Consider the following 23,875-nt stretch of genomic DNA (forward strand, 5'->3'; position numbering starts at 1 on the left):
GACAACAGACTTCCCAATACGAGTTAGCACAGTAGCTAACCCTCTACTGCTTTAGCTGTTTCAATTTGGATTGAGCACATATTTGTTGTATTCTTCTGCAATACCCTAGTGCTGGATAACTTTGATGGCTGTATTAAACGGCATATTTTGTGAACATTGAGTGTTTCTACTTTGGCGCCGCCACAATTGACTCTCCCATGTAAATTCCATATAGGGCCACTTTCCCCATGCTACAACTCTGATTACGAAAAAGAGATAGACATTTGTTTCTAAATACCTACTCCAATCCTCTATACATTGACTAACAAAGCCTAAACACCAAGGTAAATGTCAAGCAAAAGCATTTAACCTATGGCAGTCACAAGAGCTTCAGTCACCCAACTGCATGGAGATTCCAGGGCCCTAAGTCCAAGCTCTAGGAACTACATTTCTCCTAATACGTCTTCTCCCCATTTGAATCTAAGTGGGATAGTTGGATTCAGGCATATTTGAATAAATCCCCAAATCTTTCAGGAGGCAAAGATACAACATGCTTGAGCGCAAGGGTGTCTACAATTAGTGAATGTGGTCTGGTGGCTGAAACAACCCCTCTAATTTATCCAATGGAACAACAGAATATCAGTGTAGAGGAATAGGAATATAAAATAAAAATGTGCTGGCTCGTTTTAGACTAAGTGTCATCAAGTGGCAGGCTGCACACATTAGGCAACTCAAATTCATGTTCAAGAGCAGTCTCCAAAGACAAACGTCCATTGCCTTGGCTTCATCTGTGAAAGCAGCCTGCACACTTGCCAGTACTATATAATAGTTCTTGGAGGAATCTACACAGAATCTATTCAAGTCAGAACTGGGTACCTAAACAAGGGTAGTGCCATTGATACCTCACAAGTCCCCCACACAAGTTACCCTGTGATAACACACTGCACAGTAAGCCTCAGCTGTGACGTCTCCTCCCGCTGCGGTCCAGAAGCCGTAAGTAGCAGTTTCCACTGGTCATGCTGCAGTGCCATGCCTCACCCTCCTCTACCCTCAGAACTTTTGGCCCTTCAAGGATATTTTCCTGTCTTTGCTGTTCACTGGATATCCCTATTACTGGCAGATGATTCCAGGAAGTCAGACCTGGTGACACCTGTGCTTCTTTTGCTTCCCAGATGGTGTTCTGTGCCAAGGAGGACCACAGATGCTGCTCACGCTCCGAGCATCAGAAGTGGTAATGCCATTACCTTACATGAGCGGCCTCACTGCTGTTCCCACCCCCACCACTTAGAAGCACAGCAGCTCTGTGAAGGGCTGGTGTGCAGTGCGGCATCGCAAAGGCATGAGAAGGACTCTTATTGTCTGATGCTCAATACATTCCCAGTGCAGTCACAGATGTAAAAAGGTAAATTGCTGTTATTTAACATGCCTGACACTCCAAACAAAGAACTATAGGCTTTAGGTTGCCACTGCCAACAAAGCAGTGGCTGAAGTATGCTAACCTAGTGTCCCACTCTGTGTTCTTTTTGGTAGACAGAATTCCCATACAACTAAGGAAAACAGTGGTCCACTCTCTGGTCACTTCCCGACTGGATTATGGGAACTCACTGTTCCTGGGGGCACCTAAATATGTTACTCAGAAACTGCAGGTAGCCCAGAATGCTGCCGCAAGACTGCTGTGTAACATCCTGGTACGGGAATCAGTAAAAAAGCATCTACTTAAACTTCACTGGCTCCTGGTAGAAGCCAGAATAAAATTCAAAGCACTGGTCATTACACATAAAGCACGGCATAATAGAGGCCCAAGAAAAGTCAGGAGCCTAGTCTCCCCCTACATCCCTAAGAGGCAGTTGCGATCTAGCAGAGAAGTGCGCCTAAAACAGACTACGGTCAGGAGGGAGAAATGGGGAGGAAGATCTTTTTCCCACCTAGCTCCAAAACTTTAGAACTCTTTGCCATTGGAATACAGACGGATAGACAGAGAACTACAGTTCCGTTAAGAGATCAAGACCTGGCTGTTTATGCAATATCGTTAAGGCATGGACTGTCCGCACTTAGCACCTGATCGCTCAGCGCTGGGAAGCCACAGGGCAGCCATGCACTTTACAAGTCTCTATTATAATAATAATAATAATAATAATAATAAGCTTTTCTAAAGCAGGAATGACACTTCATGTAATCATTAGTTAAAGGGGAATGGTTCAAAGTCTGTTTATTATTATGTATTCTATTATATTGGTGTTAATATAATACTTTCCTACCCCCTGCAAGGTCCAAAGTGATTTCTGGGTGCTCCCATTTTGTTATGTATATAGCAGTTCATACACCAGGCGAGGCTGTGAAGTGCTCCAATTTGCACAATGTTCCTGGATGCCCTTTCAAGTGCATGGCTGACAGGGTGCTATTTGTGTAATGCTAGAATAGTGGTAATTTTACTAGGTGTTGGCGCCACAGAGGAGTGTACACTTTTCCTAGTTATAGGTAATCAATTTATAGCATTTCAACGGTGCTAAAAGGAGAAGAGAACCACTTTCCCTCTTCTAGTTAGGCAAATGCTACAGAATGCTTGATACTCCTTAGCACACGTTTAGTATACACTATTGCAAATATATACATGTGTTTCCACCATACATTTCACACACAAAAATAATTTTCATTCCTTTTATTCAGGGTTGGTTGTTGTTTATTTCAGGAGACGTCACAGCCGACACGTGTTTCGTCGTTTTAGGGAATGTAACCCCCGACTTTTTCAAGGCTATTCTCCGATGTTTCGTTCGTTATTTTTTGAGGTGATAATTCCAACCCTCAAAGGATTCTTGTGGGGATATCGTAAGTATCAGGAAATCTTCATCCATGTAGTAACCAGAATATTGGTTGAATATTTGACAGCTTTTCGCTGTTATCTTCTCAGGAGAATTATTCGCCCCTTCTGCTACTTCTATGTTGCAAAATTATTTTTGTGTGTGAAATGTATGGTGGAAACACATGTATATATTTGCAATAGTGTATACTAAACGTGTGCTAAGGAGTATCAAGCAGGGTGCTATTTGTGGTTTGCCTTGATGCATGTAGAAGCATCGCACATGGCATGTAGGTTGTGCTGTGGAGTATGTGAGAAGAGAGCAGTGGCAAATGCAGAGTTGGTGGAGCCCACTGAGGAGAGTCGAAGGTACAACTCATTGAAGGCACTGTTAGGGCATCAAGGGAGTAGTATGTAGCTTTCCCCCATGGGTGACAGAAGGCCATCTGTTGGACTTTGCCCTTCTGGCAGGTTAACCCCTAAACTTTTTGCTTTTTAATTGTGACCTGGTGATAGTAATTTTTGGTTTCTGCGCACTTTACCTCTGTGTCCCAGGGTAAAGTGCGTGCGTGTAGTGAGGTGGGCCTGCCCTCCCATAGGAATGCATGGGGACTGTATGTGTCCCTGGTAGTTCCTGGTGCGTGGGGTGTGCAGACTCGAGTTTGGTATGTGCGGACTCGTGTGATTAAATGCTGAGCGATGATGTGTGCGGCATGAATGTGTCTAGTGTGGAAGTGCCACTTCTAGAAGTTGGCATGTCTGTGTAATTTAGGTGAAATGGCTGTCTGGCTTGTGATTGGCTAGAGCTGGCTGGTGAGCCTGGCTCCATGAGTCATGATGGGTCTGCCCCTGTGGTGAATGGGAGATCTGCATGTGTGATGTGAGGAGGAGTGCACCTGGGACCTGAATAGGCCTGGGCTTTCCCCACACAATGCTGGCTCCGTCCCCTGTGGTGCGTCTAATGTCCCTAGCATGGCCAGTGAATGGAAAGGGTGGCTGAGCACAACAAAGTGCTCCAAAACCAGTTGCATCTGGTTTTACCTTCACCCTGCACCTAAGGACAAAGGATTTCTGTATATAAAAAGGGGCTGTGTCCCCTTGCAAAAGGTTCTCTGATCTTGATCCTGGCTGGAGGAGGGCCAGCTGCTGCTGGGTGCCAGGAGGACCGCCACTAGGCCTGCCTTCCTGCCTGGAGGGCCCAGTGAGCTGGCCCCTGGGCCCAGCCTTTGCCCTCCCCTTGCTTTTTCCTTCCTAGAGACTTCCCTGGACTTCGTTTTGCCACTAGCGCATGGGGGCGCTGTATTTACCCCCCTAGCGCTTGGGAACGCTTTATTTTCCAGGCAGGTGCCCACCCTGCATGTTGCGCTGCCAGGGACTTTATATTTAATTATTTCGGTTGCTACCCGTTGGTTGATTGTAATCTCTGAGGGTGCCAACCCCTCGTTTTTGCCCCGTGGAAAAAGGATCACCACTGCCGGCCCGGGGATCGCCGGAAGGTGCTGAGCCTGCCTCCCTACCTATGGCCGCGCTGCCATTGGCTGTCCTCGGTAGCGCGACCCGGAAGTACTGCCAGCCAGGCAGGAAGCGGACGGGAGCCCACTCCGCGCTCCTGTCCTCGTGGAGGAAGCTTGCATGCCGCCTCGCCGCTGGGAGCCTCCGAGGCTCCCCAAAAGAAGCTGCAAAGAAGACCCAGGCTGGGCCGGACCGAGGAAGGAAGCAGCCCCGCCGATGAGCTGCAGGGCCGGGAGAAAGCCGCGGGGAGAGAGAGATTCCCCTACAGCCCCCGCCAAGACCAAGGAAGCTGCCGCATGAGTCCCGGTGAGTGGGGCTCCATGGTTGCCGTGTTGGGGGCAATGTCAGGAAGGGTAGAGCGGCCCCGGTTGGCAGGGGGCCGCTCCCCCGTTACCCCTCAGGCATTTGTTTCTTTAAGAGCCCCGAGGCTCCTTGGGGGCATATTGTTTTAGAGTACCCCGAGTGGGACTCCCACGTCTGGGCAGCCTTATTGTTCAGAGCCCCCACGAGGCTCAGGGGGCATTTTTGAATCCAGAGCCCACAAGAGGCTCCAACGTCCCGGGCACATTTCTTTAGAGCCCACGAGGCTGAAGGGGCATTGAGACATTTGTGCATTTAGAGCCTGCGAGCTCCGACTCTGATTTGGGGGCAGTTGTTGTTTCTGAGTCCCCAGAGAGGGGACCCCCACGACCGGGGGAATTTCTGTTGAGCCCACAAGGGTCTCCAGAGGGCATTTGTTTCTTGAGCCAGAGGGCTCCAACGTGGCACAGGTTATTCACGGGGCTACAGAGAGCCCAGAAGAGATCCTACAGCTGCCCAGCACTTAGTGGGCAGCTGCTTCGTTTAGGCCTTGGCGCAATCTTCTTTGGCTGCCTGCACAGCCGCCCTGACAATGCTGGACACAGGGCGTTTCAGCCCCTGAGAGGCCAGTTGGCCTGGGGACAATTTATGTGTTTATGCCCTGTGTGATATTTTTTTTTTTTTTAAACTTTATTGACAGGTAGGAATAATATTCAAACAGTATCACACAGTCATACGTTCGTGGTTACATTTTGTACAGTTACTTTTCGTATGTGGCAGGAATCATGGCAGTAGGAAAGGCTGTGACGCATTAAACCTTGGAAGATTCATAGATGCATTACATGTGTTCCAATCGTATGTACTGTAATTCGTTGCTTTTCCCCCCCTTTGTGTATTATTCAACCGTAACATTGCTTTTATAATATAGAAACAATCAACACCCCTTTCCCCCCCAAACTTGTGTCATCATCACCAGTGTGCTTCCACCCATTTTCTCAACCAGCAAGTTCCTTAGTGTGTTCATCGTTACATAGCCAGGTCAGTGCAGGAAATATTGTATTGTTGTACCGCTGAGGTTAGTACCACCTTCCTGCTTCGTTACTCCTCCTCCCCCTCTGAGTCCGGGTTGTCCCCTTCTGGCAAAGGGTCGCAGATCTCTCCTCTGTAGGTATTCCACGCCGCCCATACCTTGTTCCACTTGCGGGGTGCCGCACGGAGGAGGTATACCGCCCTTTCTGTCACCATCAGGATGTCCATGTTTTTAGCCCACCAGCTCGTGGTGGGTATTTCCGGTGCGCCCCACTTCTGCGCTATATCTCGCTTGGCCACGGTCATGGCCAAAGTTGCCCAAATTAGTTCGTACCTACCCAGGTCATTGGGGTCCCAGATGTTCAAGAGGCACTTGCGCGGTTCAGGCAGTACAGAAATTTTAAGGGCCTGGGAGATCGTGCGCATTATTTGCCTCCAGAATTCTCGTATCTGCGGGCATTCCCATAGTGTATGAAATAATGTTCCCTCCTCCCCGCAACCTCTCAAGCAAAAGGGATGTGGCGCTCTCTGTATTTTATGAAGTAGTGTCCTGGTGTAGTAGATGCGGTGTAAAATTTTTAGTTGCACCAGTCTGAACTTACTCGAGATTCCAACCTCTCTTGGGGAGGCCAGCGCCTCATTCCATTCAAATTCATCCGCCTCACCTATATCCCCCTCCCACCTGTCTTTGAGTTTCAGTGTGGGGTCTTTGAGATTATTGATCAGTTTTTTATACGTGAGTGAGGTCGCGCTTTGGATCATGTACTCTGTTAGTAGTCTATCTTCTAGTGGAGAGGATTCCGGCAGAGGAGTACCTGCAGGGATCGCCCCGAGTAATGCGTGCCTAATTTGCACATACCTGAATGTTTCTGTGGGACCGAGGTTGTATTGCTGCTGTAGGTGTGGAAATGGTATTACTGTGTCATCGTCCCAGAGGTCCCCCACCGTAGTGATTCCTATGGAGTCCCACCGCTCAAATCCCTTACAGCCTCTGAGGTTTCCCAAAGCCTTCGTGTCCCACAATGGTGTCATTTTGGTGATTCTACCTGCCCATCCCAGTCTGGCCTGTGCCATGTGCCATAGGGCCGCCGTGTGTCTTGTCGGACCGATTAGACTCTTAAGTTGCGATTTCTTGTAAAGCACTGACAGCATACAGTCCGTTCCGAGCTGTGACCAGTCTGCCCGATAGGCCGGGTCCTCTCTTGGCGCGTGGATCCAAAAATTTACTATTTTAAGCTGGGCCGCCCAGTAATATAGCTGAATGTTAGGGAGCGCTATTCCCCCTTCATACCAGCTTCTGACCAACTTGTCGTACGCTATACGGGCCGGGCCCGTATCCCAGAGCAAGGTAGAGACCAGCGCCACGATCTGCTTGAAGTATCGCGGCGGCACTAGGTGCGGGGTATTTTCTAGGACATAGAGGAGCCTTGGGAGCGCCATCATTTTGTATAACGCTGCCCTGCCCAGTAAGGTCAGGGGCAGGGCCGCCCAATGTTTAACGTCCGCACGTAGGCGATCTATAGGCGGTTTTAAGTTATAAGTATAAAAGTTTGCCTCTTCACTCGTGATGACAATACCTAGGTATTTGAATGAGACCGTTGTTGCAATCAGCGGACAGTCATCCTGCAACCTCGGTGCCGGGCCTTTTAGCGTATACATGACAGATTTTGACCAGTTTAGGGTGTAGCCCGACGAGTGCCCGTGGGTGTTACAGAGTTCTAGCAGGGCTGGGACACCGTTGTCAGGTGCAGTCACGTAGATGAGCATGTCGTCGGCGTACAGCGAGACTTTGTCCTCCCACCCTTCCTCCCATTTAATGCCCGCAAATAAGGGTGTGGTCCTGATCTGAATTGCCAGGGGCTCCAGCACTAGCCCAAAGAGTAAGGGTGACAAGGGGCAACCCTGTCTAGTCCCCCTGCCTAATTGGAACCTCGGTGATATGTGGCCATTAGCCACTACTTGTGCGACTGGCTTCGTATAGAGCAGTCGTATCCATGCTATATATTTCGGCCCAAATCCCATACGCTCGAGTACCATGAAGAGATATTCCCACTCTACGAGGTTGAACGCCATTTTTGCGTCGAGGGAGAGAATCACAGCCCTCTCCGTGAGGAGGTGCGCACGGGCCATTACACCATGCACTCTCCGGAGATTCAGCGCTGTACTCCGGTGAGGCATAAAGCCTGACTGGTCGGGGTGGATCAGGGTACTGAGGTGTGGCATCAAGCGGGTGGCCAGAAGCTTAGCCAATATCTTGGCCTCAATATTAAGTAATGATATTGGGCGATACGAGGTACATTCAGTCGGGGGTTTCCCTGGTTTGGGTATCGTCACAATCGTAGCCGTGCGTTGATCCAGTGGCAATTCTGCTTTGTCCCTGCTTTCCAAATACATGGCCAGCAGTGGGGCACTGAGTTCCGGAGCCATGGATTTGTACCATTCCACGGGTATCCCATTCGGACCCAGTGCTTTTCCAGACTGTAACGCCTGGATTGCTAGCTGAATTTCCTCTGCCGTCGGGTCTACTTCTAGGGCTTCCATATCCTCCTGCGTAATGCAGGGGACGGCTATGTCCGCTAGCGTCGCTGCCGCCATTTGCTGTGTGACTACCCTGTCTGGGGTGTATATTCTTTGATAGTACTGCGCCAGGGCGCAAACTATGTCTTCTGGGTGCGTCAAAGTCCGTCCTTCCTCCGTGTGCAGTCTTGGCTTTGTTGAGTGCCAGTTCTAATTCTGTGAGTTCCTTCCGGGAGTCCCGCTTGTGCCCCGTTATGGCTGCAATGGCCGCCCCCCGGAGGACTGTTTTGTATGCTTCCCACAAGATTGACGGGGACGCCACCGTCCCTGTGTTTTCAGCAAAATATTGCGTCGTGACCAGTTTAAGTTTCTTCCGAATCTTCGGGAGTTTTAAAAAATTGGGGTAAATTGGGTAGATCCTAGCACCTTTTTTTTCCCCCGGTGGTAAGAGATAGAGCAATCGGAGAGTGGTCAGAGATGCCCCTGGGCAGGATGTCTACTGCTTCTACCATTCCCAGTCCCAACCCCAGGGCTAGAAAGTAGTCTATACGGGACAAACTATTATGTACAGCTGAGTAGTAAGTGTATTGACTATCCTCGGTATGCAGATGCCGCCAGATGTCTACAAGGCCCAGGGCTTCTACAAAATCCGAGAGTGATGCAGTTCCTCGTGGTCGGGTCCTAGAGGGAAAGGTGTCCATAAGTGGATCCATGATGGCATTGAAGTCCCCCCCGACAATCGTGTCCCCTTCAGGGAGGTTAAGGAGAAATTTGCCTAGTGCAGGCAGGGCCACGGATTGTAACGCTGGGGGTATATATACCGACACTATATTGAGAGATCTGCCCTCCCACTGGCCATGTAGTGCAGCAAAGCGGCCTTGGTCATCCGCCTCACGATGTGTTATGATAAAGGGAGATGTTTTTTTCACCAGTATTCCTATCCCCCTGGAGCCGGTAGTGAATTCTGCATGAATCGCCATTGTGTAGCCGCGCCTATCAAGTGCTTTGCAGGTGGACCCCGCGAGGTGGGTTTCCTGTAGGAGGACCAGATCTGGGCTGTGTCGCTTTATGGCTTGCAGTACCAAGCCTCTTTTTATTTTGTCTCCCAGGCCTCTGACATTCCAGGTTAGCATGCGTAGTGGGGGAACCCCCATCGTCACAGGGGAGCCCTCAGCGGGCAAGTCATGAATCGGCCTGGCCATTGAGTTGATGTGAGAATGTCGCATGTAGTGTGTCCGCAGGGCAGGCACAAGTATTGCTTCGCGCCACACTATGTAGGAAGCTGGCGATATTCGGGGTGGTAGAATAATGTGAATGCTGAGTGATGACTACGAACAATAACATGAATTCTAACAAAAAACCATCAGTCCCGTCCCCCCTCCCTGCTACCCTGCTCCACGGACAGACCCCCGCCCGTTTCCCCAACTTGGAAGAGTGCTTTAGTCCTTCCCCAACCATCTTACTTGCTCGTGGGGTTGGTGAGTCTCTTACGGGCACTGCCTGTGCCCACCCTACTCAGCTACGCCAGGTCCAAGGCACTCCGCGCCACACTCAGTCCCATATGAGTACAGTCCGGCTTCAGACCGGAGCCAGTTGTCCAGAGTCCAGAGTCCAGCGGGTCTCTTTCAAGATCCGATTCTGTTTCTTCCGCGCCGTCTTGACGGGGCGATTGGGATGTCTGGTTGTTCACCGTCTCACCGGCACGTTGTGTCGGCCGGTCCCGCTGTGAGCGATGTCGCCGTCCCGCTGGCCTCCAGCCCTCCAGCCATTCCTGCGCTACCTCCGGCGTGTCAAAAAACCATGTCTTTCCCTCGGCCGCAATCCGCAGTTTAGCTGGAAATAGCATGGAGTATGGCAATTCTCTGTCTCGTAGTGCCTTTTTCACCTCCGTGAACGATTTACGACGCCTGGCCACCTCCGCTGTGTAGTCCGGGAAGAAAGCCAAGGTTGCATTTTGGATCCTCACAGGTGGTGAGGTTCGCGCCGCCTGTAGGATCGCGTCCCTGTCCCTGAAATTGAAAAGCCTTGCCAGCACAGGTCTCGGTGTTGCTCCTGTCTTGGGTGGACCTCCCGGAACTCTATGCGCCCTCTCTACCGAAAAGAAGTGGGACAGGCCTTTCGGCTGCAGTTTGTTCTTTATGAGATCTTCCACGTAGAGGTCCATGGCCCCTTTTCCCTCCGTTTCCGGAATTCCAAGGATGCGCACGTTGTTGCGCCGCGAACGCCCTTCTTGGTCGTCCAGCTTGTCTTGTAGGAGCTTGGTGACTTTCTGCATGCGCTCCATGGCCACTTGCAGGTCCGATGTGTCTTCTACAAGAGATTTCGTGACCACCTCCACCTGCGACACCCTTTCCGCCATTTTGTGAAAGTCCGCTCGCAACAATGAGACCTCAGAGGAGATGGCGCCCACTGTTGTTTTAACCTCCGAGAGTGTTCTCATAATGTCTTCCAACGTGATTTTTTTGGTTCCTTCTGCGTCTTGGGCATTACCCGTGGAGTTGCGCCCTGTACTGTGTGGCTGACCTTGCTGTCCATAGGCAAATTTGTCCAATTTGGCCTGTGTGGACCCGCTCCTAGTTCCTTTGCCCGCCATGGTTCTGGGGCTCGTGGAATCCGTAGTCTTGCCCTACTGAGTCGCGATCAGCGCTCCGTCCTGTCCCGCAGCTTCTAGTTACCAACCAGGGAGCAGTAGGCTGGCACGCGTTAGTTGGAGTATCACCTTTCCCTTCTGTAGAGGCCTCACCAGCCGTGGTAGTGCTGCAGGATAGTACCAGCGGTCGCTGCGCGTGCTCCAGTGCGTTCACTGTAGGTCGCGTCTCGTGGTCTGCGTTCTTGCCCCTCGATAAACCCTGCCTGAGCAGGGACAGCCCTGTGTGATATTTTTGCGCAATTGTGGTTTACCTGCCTAATGTGATTCCTGCATCATGTGTATGTTTTATACCTCTGAATGTATGTAATGCTTAGGAGGTTTTGCCTAGTATAGTGATACTAGTGAGTTCATGGATCCCTGCGTGATATTCTCCTGAGGTGATTAGGGTTGCGTAGGTGGTACTTACCTCTCACCAGTGGTTACTGGTTGTGTGCTCTATTTGCTATTTGGTGCTACAGTTATTATATGTTCAAAGTGCTAATTCTACCAAGTGCTAGTTCTAAAAGTGCCTATTCCTGACAGTGGCCCACGTGGCCCTGTCCCATGTCCATACTCCCCTGTAAATTCTGCCCGTGCTATGTCACATTGTAAAGTGTGTATTTATTATCTAATGTGTTTGGCATAATTCAAAAGCTATTTTTATATATAACCTTGTGTGGAGTTCCCTTTGTAGTGGGCCTTGGGTGTTGTTGCTGGGTGCGAGCGCAAACGCTTTACACCTTGCCTCCGAGATAAGCCTGACTGCTCGTGCCAAGCTACCAAGGGGGTGAGCAGGGGTTATCTTGGCGGGTGACTTCCTCGCCCTGACGTAGAATGGTGGTTTCTGCCTGACTTTGGCGCAAGCCCTAGCCAACCAGAAATCCCATTTCTAACACCATCCCATTGAAGATAGTGTTAAACCTCCAAGTATTATTATCGTATTGGAGGCCCTTTAATACAATTGGTGTCAGAAAGTGCTGGCCTGCATGAAAACTGTATTGTGTAAGGAGTGTCACTCAAGATTGTTGAAGTCTAACTTCTGGAAGCATTGGTAAGTGCTATACAGAGTAACTAGAAGCGAACCATAGCCCATTGGACACATTATGATCCATTAGAAAACAGTAGAAACCATTCTTACATGGTTAAATAGTAGTAGAGATAGACGGAAGTGGGAGGGACCAGCTATGGAAGCCGGTTACTTGCTGCAGTGAGAGCCTCTAGGGGTGAGTCCCAGACCCTGCAGGAGAAGTTGGGAAAAGGGGAAAAGCTTGTAACTCAGACCAGCCTACAAACATGGAAAGGGGAATAATGAAAGGAGACAACTGAAAAGAACATTCTACACCCAAGCCCACTAGGCAGCAGAAAGTTACAAAGCCCAGAGCATTACCTCCTAGAGCTCCCTGCCCAGGAGTAAACTTTCAACAAATACAATGTAATTATACCTTTCAATATGATTCCGTCCCCTCATTTTTACGTTGATTTATTTCTCTGTTTAGGAGAAAAATCATCCATTGCAGCAGTTAAGGGTGGGAAAGGTGGTGTGAAGGGAAAACTGTGGAGAGATCCCAGGCAACTCATGGATGTCTGTCATCAGTTTCAGGGTGCATTAATTCTGAAACCTCTTACAGACAGCTATTGCTGTCTGCCAGACCAAAAGTCCACAGGGTTTCACTATGCTTTTTTTTACATTTTTTTTTTTAGAGGAAACCGTTTTCAAATCATAGACATGCAGTTAGTAACACTGGTATCACAAGGTGGTGAGATGGTTTTGCAGTTATCTTACCGACATGTATTGACAATTAAGTATGACTTTATGACTATGACCACACGACTCGTTCACACCACCACAGTGGTAAAGGGCGTCTTCTCTTCAACCACCATGACTGACCTCATGTCTTTACAACTCCTCCATCTGTGCCCATCAATGGAATCTCAGCTTCTGTCTATATCCAAAGTGCTTCTGTCGAAGATTAAGAGCCTTCTCCTCTTAGAGGCCTTACAACCTGCTGTGCAAATTTGGTTAATGCTCTCAAAAAATCTTAGTATCAGTAGAGTAAGTATTATTACTACAAAGGGTTTTGTAGCACAATATTTGTGGCTCTATAGTCTTGTAGTATGCCCCTGTGGGTTCTGCAAATCCTTTATGTAGGTCTGTGAAAGGCCCATTTACAAACTATTTCTTAGCATTCTTGTGGGCAATATCTGTGTCTCTGCGCCTCCCACATATTTCATGGGCCAGGGGTGGCTCCAATACACACCTCTTATATCTCCCCATTTATTTCTGTTATGTGGGATCCACTCTTGCATCCAGTCGCGGCCAGTGCAAGTAAATACGGTGGTGGGGCGGGGGAATCGACAAAATAGGGAAAATTAAATAAATAAAGAAAATCCTACTCCATTGTCTGTCGACTCCTACACCTTGCCCGGCCCCACTGCACTTACCTGTACCGCCCGCGACTGCTCAAACCAAATTTCACAGCCAGCCACTTAAATTATCTAGACCATGGGTACTCACAAATTTTTTCTCGGGGGCCAAATTTACAGTGTGGTTTGTGGCCGAAGGCCGCACCTGTGGAGGTGGGGTCAGTGGGGGAGGGGGAAGGGGCTAGAAAGAAAAAAACTGTGACCATGAAGTTGAACACAGGCCCCTGCCGCTGACGCGTTCATCCACTGAGCCAACAGACCAGCATACACACTCTGTCTCCCTCCTTCTATCTCTCTCTCTCGCTCCCTCCTTCTCTCTCTCTCTGTCTCCCTCTGTCTCGCTCCCTCTGTCTGCCTATCTCCCTCTGTCTCCCTCCCTCTGTCCGTCTCCCTCTATCCCTCTGCCTCCCTCCCTCCCTCTGTATCCCTCCCTCCCTCTGTCTCCCTTCCTCCCTCTGTCTGTCTCCCTCCCTCCCTCTGTCTGTCTCCCTCCCTCCCTCTGTCTGTCTCCCTCTGTCTGTCTCCCTCCTGCCTCAGCCCGACCCTTTTTAATATTTATGTTTCCCCCCCTAGCCAGACTGATGAGAGAACTCGGTTTTACCCCGATCTCGTATGCAGATGATACTCAGCTCCTCCTGACCTTTGACAAAAACAATCCGCACATCCAACAGATATTTTCGGAAGGCATGAAAGCGATCGCCGTTTGGATGCAGTCCAACTTCCTGCAACTAAATGCAGGTAAGTCGGAGATAATGTTGTTCGGAGGAGCTGACATCTGCTGGACTCCTTCCTGGTGGCCAGAGGAACTGGGCACTGCTCCCACTCCCAAGGAGGCGGTCAAAAATCTGGGAGTCAGAATAGATCGTAAACTGACTTTGGAGACACACGCCAACACCACGGCGGGGTCCTGCTATTACATTCTAGGCCTCCTGTGCAGGATATTCCCCCTCTTGCCTAGTTCTACTAAGAAAACACTGATGCAGGCCTTGGTACCTAGTAGGATTGACTATTGTAATGCCCTTTTGTTTTCAGCTAATACGGCAGCCATAAAGAAATTACAGGTTGTCCAGAATACCGCCGCCCGCCTCACGGTCGACGCTCCGGCCAGAACACCCTCTGCTCCTATCTTAAATCAACTACATTGGCTCCCTATTATCAAAAGAATTAAGTTCAAAATAGGGTGCATCATTCACAAAGCTCTTAGAGGGCAAGGGCCTATGTACCTGACCTGCAAATTGACCCCCTATTGTCCCATGTGCTTACTCAGATCTAGTTTTGATCTGCTGATCACAACTCCCAGGATCAAAAAAGCGCGCAGCGGAGCTAAGGCCTTCTCTTTCCAGGCCCCGATGTTTTGGAATAACCTGCCGATACATTTAAGGGCCTGCCCAAATCTGACCCATTTCAGAAAAATGCTAAAAACGTATCTCTTTTAATCATATTCTGGTCCTGTTACAATGTTCAGCCCAAGCGCCGAGATACCCTCATGGGTGATTCAGCGCTATATAAACCAATAAACATATACAAACATAAACATTTCTGTCTCCCTCCTTGTCTGTCTGTCTCCCTCCCTCTGTCTGTCTCCCTCTCTCCCTCCGTCTCCCTCTGTCTGTCTCCCTCCCTCTGTCTGTCTCCCTCTGTCTCCCTCCCTATGTCTGTCTCCCTCCCTCCCTCCCTCTGTCTGTCTCCCTCCCTCCCTCTGTCTGTCTCCCTCCCTCTGTCTGTCTTCCTCTGCCTTTCTGTCTCCCTCCCTCTGTCTGTCTCCCTCCCTCCCTCCCTCTGACTCCCTCCTTCCCTCCCTCCCTCTGTCTCCCTCCCTCCCTCTGTCTACCTCCCTCCCTCTGTCTGTCTCCCTCCCTTCCTCTGTCTGTCTGTCTCCCTCTGTCTGTCTCCCTCCCTCTGTCTGTCTCCCTCCCTCTGTCTCCCTGCCTCTGTCTGTCTCCCTCCCTTTGTCTCCCTCCGTCTGTCTCCCTCTGTCTGTCTCTCTCCCTCCCTATGTCTGTCTTCCTCTCTCTCTCTGTCTCTCTCTCTGTCTCTCTCTCTGTCTGTCTCTCTCTCTATCGCTGTCTGTCTCTATCGCTGTCTGTCTCTATTGATGTCTGTCTCTATCGATGTCTGTCTCTACCTCTATCTGTCTCTGCCTCTATCTGTCTCTCTGTCCCTGTCTCTGACCCTATCTAGCTCCGTCCGTCCATGTCTCTATCTGTCTCTGCCTCTATCTGTCTCTATATGTCTTTATCTGTCTCTATCTCTATCTGTCTCACCTCACAGGGCTCTCACTCCCTGCTGCCCTCCCACCTCACCCGGCTCTCACTCCCTGCTCTGCCCTCCCACCTCACCCGGCTCTCACTCCATGCTCTGCCCTCCCACCTCCCACAACCGGGCTCTCACTCCATGCTCTGCCCTCCCACCTCCCTCACCAGGCTCTCACTCCCTGCTCTGCCCTCCCACCTCCCTCACCTGGGCTCTCACTCCCTGCTCTGCCCTCCCACCTCCCTCACCCGGGCTCTAACTTCCTGCTGCCCTCCCACCTCACCCGGCTCTCCCTCCCTGCTCGGCCCTCGCACCTCCCACACCCAGGCTCTCACTCCATGCTCTGCCCTTCCACCTCATTCACCCGGGCTCTCACTCCCTGCTCTGCCCTCCCACCTCCCTCACCTGGGCTCTCACTCCCTGCTCTGCCCTCCCACCTCCCTCACACGGGCTATCACTCCCTGCTGCCCTCCCACCTCACCCGGCTCTCACTCCCTGCTCTGCCCTCCCACCTCACCCAGCTCTCACTCCCTGCTCTGCCCGCCCACCTCCCTCACACGGGCTCTCACTCCCTGCTGCCCTCCCACCTCACCCGGCTCTCACTCCCTGCTCTGCCCTCCCACCTCACCCGGCTCTCACTCCATGCTCTGCCCTCCCACCTCCCACACCCAGGCTCTCACTCCATGCTCTGCCCTCCCACCTCCCTCACCCGGGCTCTCACTCCCTGCTGCCCTCCCACCTCACCCGTCTCTCACTCCCTGCTGCCCTCCCACCTCACCTGGCTCTCACTCCCTGCTCTGCCCTCCCACCTCACCGGGCTCTCACTTCCTGCTCTGCCCTCCCACCTCACAGGGCTCTCACTCCCTGCTATGCCCTCCCACCTCACCCGGCTCTCAGTTCCTGCTGTCCCCCCCCCCCCCCCCCTTTCCCATGTGTGTCAGCCTGGCTGGCACAGCCTCCAGGGCACCCCAGTACTTCACAGGTCTTTAAACGACCATTTGTTTATAAATGAGGCTTTGTTCACCTCTTAGCGCCCCTGCAGTTCCACTCTTGACTGTGGCTGGAATCGCCCGGCCCCCACAGAGCAGTCTCTCTGATTACGCACTGCTGCACCCCGAGGTGTTTTCTGAAGTTAAAAAAAAAACCACACAGGTGCGATGTGTTTCAAGCTCCGCGGGCCGCCACTGAAGGCTTGCCGGGCCGCTACTGGCCCGCGGGTCGTACTTTGAGTACCCCTGATCTAGACCCTCCAAGGATCAATGGAAAATTAATTTACCTTGTCCAGAGTTGTTTATTTCTCCATTGTTTACTCTTTTTACTCTTGGATCCAAATTCCTAGAGAGGGGGTGTTGTTTATGTAAAATTTACCATACCAGACACAAATGTCACCTTTTGACTACTGAACGGATTTACACCACCCCACAAAAAGAAGCTGTTTTGAATAAAGTTTTTAATATTTAGATATCTGTTGTATCTTCCGGTATTACCCTGAATTTGTGAGTTTGTATTCGAGCTGGTAGTGGTTTTCAATGCTAATCAGGTGTGCTTTACTTTCTCGTGATCTAGCTGATGAAGACACCAGTGGACTCCTGCACTTCGGACAAATGGCAGCTAATTTACACTGTTAAAGAAAAGCTCGTGGACTTGGAGATGATGAATGATCACTGTGCAATGGTTGTAAAGCACTCCAATGTGCTTTATTTAACAGTGATTTCACTTGCTTCTGAAACCGTGGTTCTATCAACCCAGGTTTGTCTCATCTGGCTACTCTCTTATTAATAAACTGTTAAATATTTGGATTATTCAATTTTAACATTAAACCTCTGCTAATTGCATAAACATAATGCTTGAATGTCAGCCTAAAACTGCAAACATGGCTTTGTGGCTTCCCGCATATTTACCAATTAACCTGCTGGCAGAGGCCTCTGAGTAGCCATTGGAATGTAGAATATTTATAAAGTCAACATGTTAAATTTGTACTCTGTTAGACAGTCTATGTGCTCATGTTAGTTCGCCCATATTCCATTGTTTCATTGTAATATGTCAAGTGCATTGACATAACCGCCCAAGTTATGCAGAATAAGGTTGGTATTTACCTCACCTGCTAAATACTGAAACTCCTGTTTGGGCTACTTTTACTGATTGTGATAATATCTGAAGTTTAGTACGAGAATGAGGCTTAATCGGTAGAATCAACATTTACTGCACCAAATTCGAATGTTTGTCTTTTTTCCTGGTATTTTCCCCTGATAAATTTCACGGAGTATTTCTTGGGAAATTTGTCAGGGGGAAAGTGCTGGGGGCGCTCTCCTTATCACACTCGTTGGAAATTCTATCCTTGCGCAAGCTTCCAATGCAATAAAGGCTATAGAGTGGATGGGCGTTAAGATTCAGGACTGTGACCATGGCAATGTGTAAAGTAGCCAACAACATTCAATTCATAACCGTGTGCTAATATTAATTTGTTTCTTCACTTTTAATCACGTTTTCTGAATACATCATTAGTTGGGTAGAGTACAAACATTGTGTATAACTATCTCATTCTCTTCCTTGTCCTTTTAAAAAAACGGCACTTTAAAAGTCCCAATTGTTTACCAAAAGGTTTTTAAAGATACCAATTAAATGAGCTTTAGCCTTCATCCATAAATGACCACCTTACGCATAATTCATCCAAATTTGTTTTCCACCAGTTCGACAGACCTTGGGCCTAAATGATTCCTAAACATCATGAGAGTTCTGTAATTTCCAGAAAAATGTGTTTTCTAAATTTGCGCTGCCAACCTTTCCTTCCCTGGAATGAGTTCAGAGTCGTACGCTCAGCTGGTGCATGAGCGGAGAAAGGCGAGTCTGAGCCACAGCTCAAGATAACACATGCATGAACCTCCCAAAGACCACCATCTCAGCACTTGAGCTCCTGATTTCCCTGCGGTTTTGGTATATAATCAATGTAACATGGATCATGAAAATAGGACGCTGGTTTCCACATTTGCTCGTCACATCCAACACCCTTCCAATCTACCAGATATTGCGGCTGTTTTCGAACTATCCTTGCATCCATAATCCCAGATACTTTCTATTTTTGTCAGCTTGCACCTGACCTGCCATGCAGAGTTTGAACAAGATGTATTTGAGCAGATCAGGATTTCTACAAAGATACATGGATAACAATGCAAATATTATTGGACCTGAGCAATTTTAGTCTTAAATTAACTGGATTCACAATTCATTCATTAGGAAATGGACTAACAAACTTTGGTTGCCGCTTAGAGGAATTTTTTTAATATAGACTATTATATAGGTGCATAAACTTATTTTGCTATCAGCAGGTAGCCTGTATCTATCTTTGCTATTCTGTGGCTCCCCTTGATGATTTTTGCATTTTTTTGATATCAGTTGAATGTTCTTGTACTGATGGATCTGATGTAGATGAGGACAAAGATAATAGCAATATTCTGAAATTATTTATTTTATACAAAATATGAGTGACATGGCTATTGTTTAAATGTTCAATATTTCATGTTAATTCTGCCTACCACAACATTTTACTCTAATCCTCGTTTTCCCACAAGGCTTGACACCTTAAATATTGTTCAAAATATTGGTTTATTCTCTCATTCTGATCCTTTTGTCTTGAGGTGATAACCAGCCGTTAGACTGGCTTTCATATATAATTCCTTAGCCAAAACAGATACAAACTGGGTGAAATCCCACGTAGTGGAATGATGTTATATACAAAAATGGGTTCTTACTGTTTTGAACTGGAAATCCTGGCTTTGAGATAAAATGAATGATCTAGTTAAATGATGTACTATCACTAAAATTACAGTTCATTTTTTACTTTTTATTTTATTTTTATTTTTTTAAAAACCTTTATTGATAAACATAGACATACAATAGCAATCATACAGCCACATCGGGTCGGCTGGCAACAGTCCCAATGATCATAGCAGGATGAATGAATACACAGCCCTTCAGGCGACAACCCTAGGGCCCTGCGGCAATTAAGCAAGCTTGTCATGTCATACATTACATCACAGGAGGAATAAGGTCTTTATTTTATGTTTTTTGAAAAAACAACCAACCAAAAAGTAAGAAAATAACTGCAGAGGCTAAACGCAAGGCAGATACATAAGTAATCCTTCTGGGGAGGGAGTACCACATCTACAACTGTTACGTAGTAACAAGTGGAATTGCAGCTATAAGAAGAGCAGACGGGAGGGGGAAGGGGGAAAGAGAGCAGGCCAGCAATACATAGACAAAAATCCAGACTAGAAGGAACATCACGCTAAGGGGAGTGTAACACCTCCGGTGGAGGCACAAAAGGGGGGGGTACAAATTTCACCACGATACTGGTTCCACTGGTTCCACACCCTCCCCCACTTCTTGGGCCTGCCACGAGCAAAGTAGGCTGTTTTTTCACGAAACATGCACCAGTCCATGTTTCTAGACCAGGCCGACAGACTAGGCACCCTCGAAGATCCCCACAATTAGCGATCATATTACCCAAGGTGGCCCACTGCGTCTGTGCTACATTATAATCATTGGGCTCCCACACATTCAACAGACACCTTCGGGCCTCAGGCAAAAGCGAAACACCCGTCACCTCGGTCATAACACCATGCACACGATTCCAATAAGACACTACCGCCGGACACTCCCACAGAATATGAAGGAATGTACCCACCATTCCACACCCGCGCTTACACAAATCATCCGAAGCATACCCCATACGTAACAAACGAGGACCCGTCATGTACACTCGGTGTAGGATTTTCAACTGCACCAATCTCAGACGGGCCGAGATTGCTACCTCCTTCGGGGAGGATATTGCCGCCTGCCAGTCCTCATCATCAAGTTCCAGTCCATCGCTGGTACAGGCCGTACGGAGCTGTAGAAGAAGGTCCGCTCGGTCATTTATCAGCTTTTTATATATCAGCGAAATCGTACTGTCCGGGACATGGCCGTCGAGTACACTGTCCTCCAGGGGTGAGGATTCTGGAACGAGCGTGCCGGCCGGATAAACAGAGGAAAGGGCGTGTCGGACCTGTAGTTACCGAAAGTATTCTCGATTGCTAAGTTTGAATTCAAGTTGCAGCTCTTCAAAAGACTTTATCTTGTCTTTCCGCCAAAGGTCCCCCACCCTACTAATCCCAATGAGGTCCCATTTTTCGAAACCCTTGGTAGTCCACAAATTGCCTAACCTCTCAGCTGCGTAGAGTGGAGTCGCTCGAGTGAGAGTGTCCGACCAGCCCATAGCAGCATTGGCGTTGTACCAGACCCGCATTGCAACTCTAGTGGGCCCCGTCAACGCTACATCAGACCGTTTGGAATAAAGCGCCCTGTTATAGTCCCCGCCCGGCAGCAACCATTTGTCCATAGCGAATGCCGGGTTCGAAGCTGGACCATACATCGCATGATTAACTGAGCTCAGTTGTGAAGCCCAGTAATATCGTCTTATATCCGGTAACGCTATACCACCATCATACCAAGGCAGCGTAAGCTTAGCCAAGGCAATCCAGGGACATCCGGCCCACAGCAGTTTTCTTTTTAGGCACTCGATCTCGTGGAAGTAGCTGGAAGGCACTAGATCCAGTGTGTTTTGGAGCGCTTATAAAAATCTGGGGAGGGACATCATTTTGAATAAGGCTGCTCTGCCCACCAGAGACAGCAGCAGTCTGCTCCAGGTTTTCACGTCCGCTTTTAGGCGAATAAGCGGGAGGAGTAAGTTGCGCTGATACCTGACCGCTGAATCACGCGAAACATAGATACCTAAATACTTGAACCCGGTGGATGAAATTTGTATTGGACAATTGCGCGGTACGAGTGGAGTATCGTCTGTGAGCGAATAAACACAGGACTTACCCCAATTGATGACCAGTCCAGAGTTCCTCCCAAAGGAAATAAGGACGTCGAACAATACCCCCAGAGATTTCCGAGGGGAGGTGAGGTAGAGGAGAATGTCGTCCGCATAAAGTGAGATGCGATCTTCAAAACCGGGAGTCCACCTGATACCCTTGAGGGACGGCTCCCATCGCAACCAAGCGGCCAAGGGCTCCAGAGCCAAGGCAAAAAGCAGCGGAGACAGCGGGCACCCCTGTCGCGTACCCCTCCCCAGAACAAAGGGAGCCGACACTCGACGGTTAACAACTACCTGGGCTAGGGGCTCCTCATAGAGTAACCGGACCCATCCGATGAATACCGGTCCGAAGCCGAACTTCGCCAGAGCTGCCCATAGGTACGGCCATTCCACTGTATCAAATGCCATAGTGGCATCCAAAGAAACCAAAATGGCCGGCTCACGTAGCGTCTCCACCCTCGTCAGCACGCCATGAAGACGGCGTAAATTCAACGCGGTATTGCGGGCCGGAATAAAGCCAGACTGGTCCGGGTGCACCAAATCTCCGATCACTTTAATCAGACGGTTAGCCAACATTTTTGCCAAGATTTTAGGCTCCACATTGAGAAGTGAGATAGGTCTATAGGAGGTACAGAATTCACAGGGTTTACCCTCTTTAGGGATCACCACGATAGACGCTAAACGCTGGTCACGAGGAAGCGAACCCCTCTCCCTGGACTCCAAGGACATCGAGCGAAGATACGACGCCATCTTGTTCGGACACAACTTGTACAGCTCGATGGGTATGCCGTTCGGGCCCGTGGCCTTTCCAGAGCGGATGGAGCGAATAGCGAGCGCTACTTCATCAGTGGAGAAGTCCGCCTCCATTAGCTCTATGTCAGATTCGGACAAGCAAGGCAAAGCGATATCCCTAAGCAAAAGATGGAAGTTTTCCTCCGGCCGGTCCGAGACCAGCGCATACACCGTTCGGAAGTGGCAAGCAAACTCCTCCACGATCTCCAACGGATCCGTCACACGTACACCATCCACTCGCTCAACCACCGGTACCACTCGATTCAGTCTCTCCCTCTTGTCCAGCCAAGCTATCAACTTCCCCGCCTTGTCACCCACATCATACAAACGGCCCTGTTGCTCTCGACTCATGGCCTTCGCGGCATTCGTGACCAATCAGACTGCTTCAGTTGCAAAACATGCATCTTTTCACGCGTGACCCCACACACAAGATCCTTCTCCAAAGCCACTATATCAGACTCCAGCTGCTCAACCTCTCCATTGTGGCGCTTCTTAGAGCTGGCGACTAGCGACAGCGTCTGACCCCGTATCATAGTTTTAAAGGCCTCCCATAGGGACACAGATGAAGACACCGATCCCACATTTTCAACGAAGTAGTGATCTATGGCTTTAATCACCCCAGCCCTGGTCTCCGGAACACGGAGATGCCAGGGATTAATTGGGGCGACCCGGCCCCCTGCGTCTAAATGGAGATTTATATGGATCCATAGCGGGGAGTGATCCGAGATGCCTCTAGGCAAATGCCGGGCCTCTCGCACCGTTGTGGCCTGGGCTGCGGGCACAAGGATATAGTCAAGTCTAGCTAAGCTCCCATGGGCCCCAGAGTGGAAAGTATATTGAGCCTGCCCTGGGTGAAGCATCCGCCAACAATCCACCATACCAAACGTTTCCAAAAAACCACTCAGGCAGGACTGCGATGGTGTAAGAGCCCTGGGAGGATGTCGGTCCTCCAGGCCGTTAACCACCGAGTTGAAGTCCCCTCCAACCACTAGGATCCCCTCAGGAAGCCCCAACACCAGTTTCCCCAGGTCGACAAATGTGGTGGCCTGCAAACCCGGGGGGACATATATCGAGAGGATGGCGACTGTTCTCCCCTCCCACCTACCAACAATCGCCGCATATCTTCCCCTATCGTCCAATATCGTTTCATCAATCTCCAGGGGAAGGGAACTACGGATCATAACACCAGCCCCTCTAGAGCCCGAAGTGAATCCCGAGTGTGCCACCAACCAGTAGCCCCTCCGGTTCATTGCATGAAACGTGTTCCCAACCAAGTGTGTTTCTTGCAGTAATACAATGTCGGGGGAATGGTGCTTCACATATTGGAGTACAATTCCCCGTTTTATTTTGTCCCCCAAGCCGTTGACATTCCAACTCAAGACTCTCAGCCCCCTAACCCCCATCCCGAGAAAGAATAGCAGGGTCCCCCCAACCCCACAAAGGAAACACAGAATAAGCCATATCACAATACGTAGCCTCAAGAACAATGCAAACAGTAGAAAGAAAAGACCCCCCCTCCCCCAAAATACCAGAACAACAACCCCCCACCCTGCACCCCTGCGATAAAACCAGAAAACCACCCTATTCTGCAGTGTGCCTGTCGCCCTACCCCAGAAAACTAAACTACAAGTAGAAAAGGAAACACCCCCGGAGGAGGAAAAGTCCCGAACTCCCCGCCGCCCCAGGGTATCTGTAAGAGTGTCATTGACCCCAAAAAAGGATAACAATCCACCGCAGCACGGTACGATGGTAGCACACACCGGGGCCCCTACTCCTCCTGGTCCCG

At 49.6% G+C, this 23,875-nt stretch overlaps 1 protein-coding gene across 2 annotated transcripts in view; it reads left to right on the forward strand.

Annotated features, from left to right (window-relative positions):
• PREPL (prolyl endopeptidase like) overlaps nucleotides 1–23,875 on the forward strand; it is a 469,235-nt gene that overhangs the window by 147,652 nt on the left and 297,708 nt on the right. For both annotated transcript variants that reach the window (XM_086927792.1, XM_086927791.1), the window contains one exon: nucleotides 17,007–17,189. In XM_086927792.1, the coding sequence (XP_086783918.1) occupies nucleotides 17,007–17,189 (183 nt within the window). The remainder of the gene's footprint in view (nucleotides 1–17,006; nucleotides 17,190–23,875) is intronic.

Source organism: Lissotriton vulgaris, chromosome 6 (assembly GCF_964263255.1).
Source record: "Lissotriton vulgaris chromosome 6, aLisVul1.2, whole genome shotgun sequence".
NCBI classification, from domain to species: Eukaryota; Metazoa; Chordata; class Amphibia; order Caudata; family Salamandridae; genus Lissotriton; species Lissotriton vulgaris.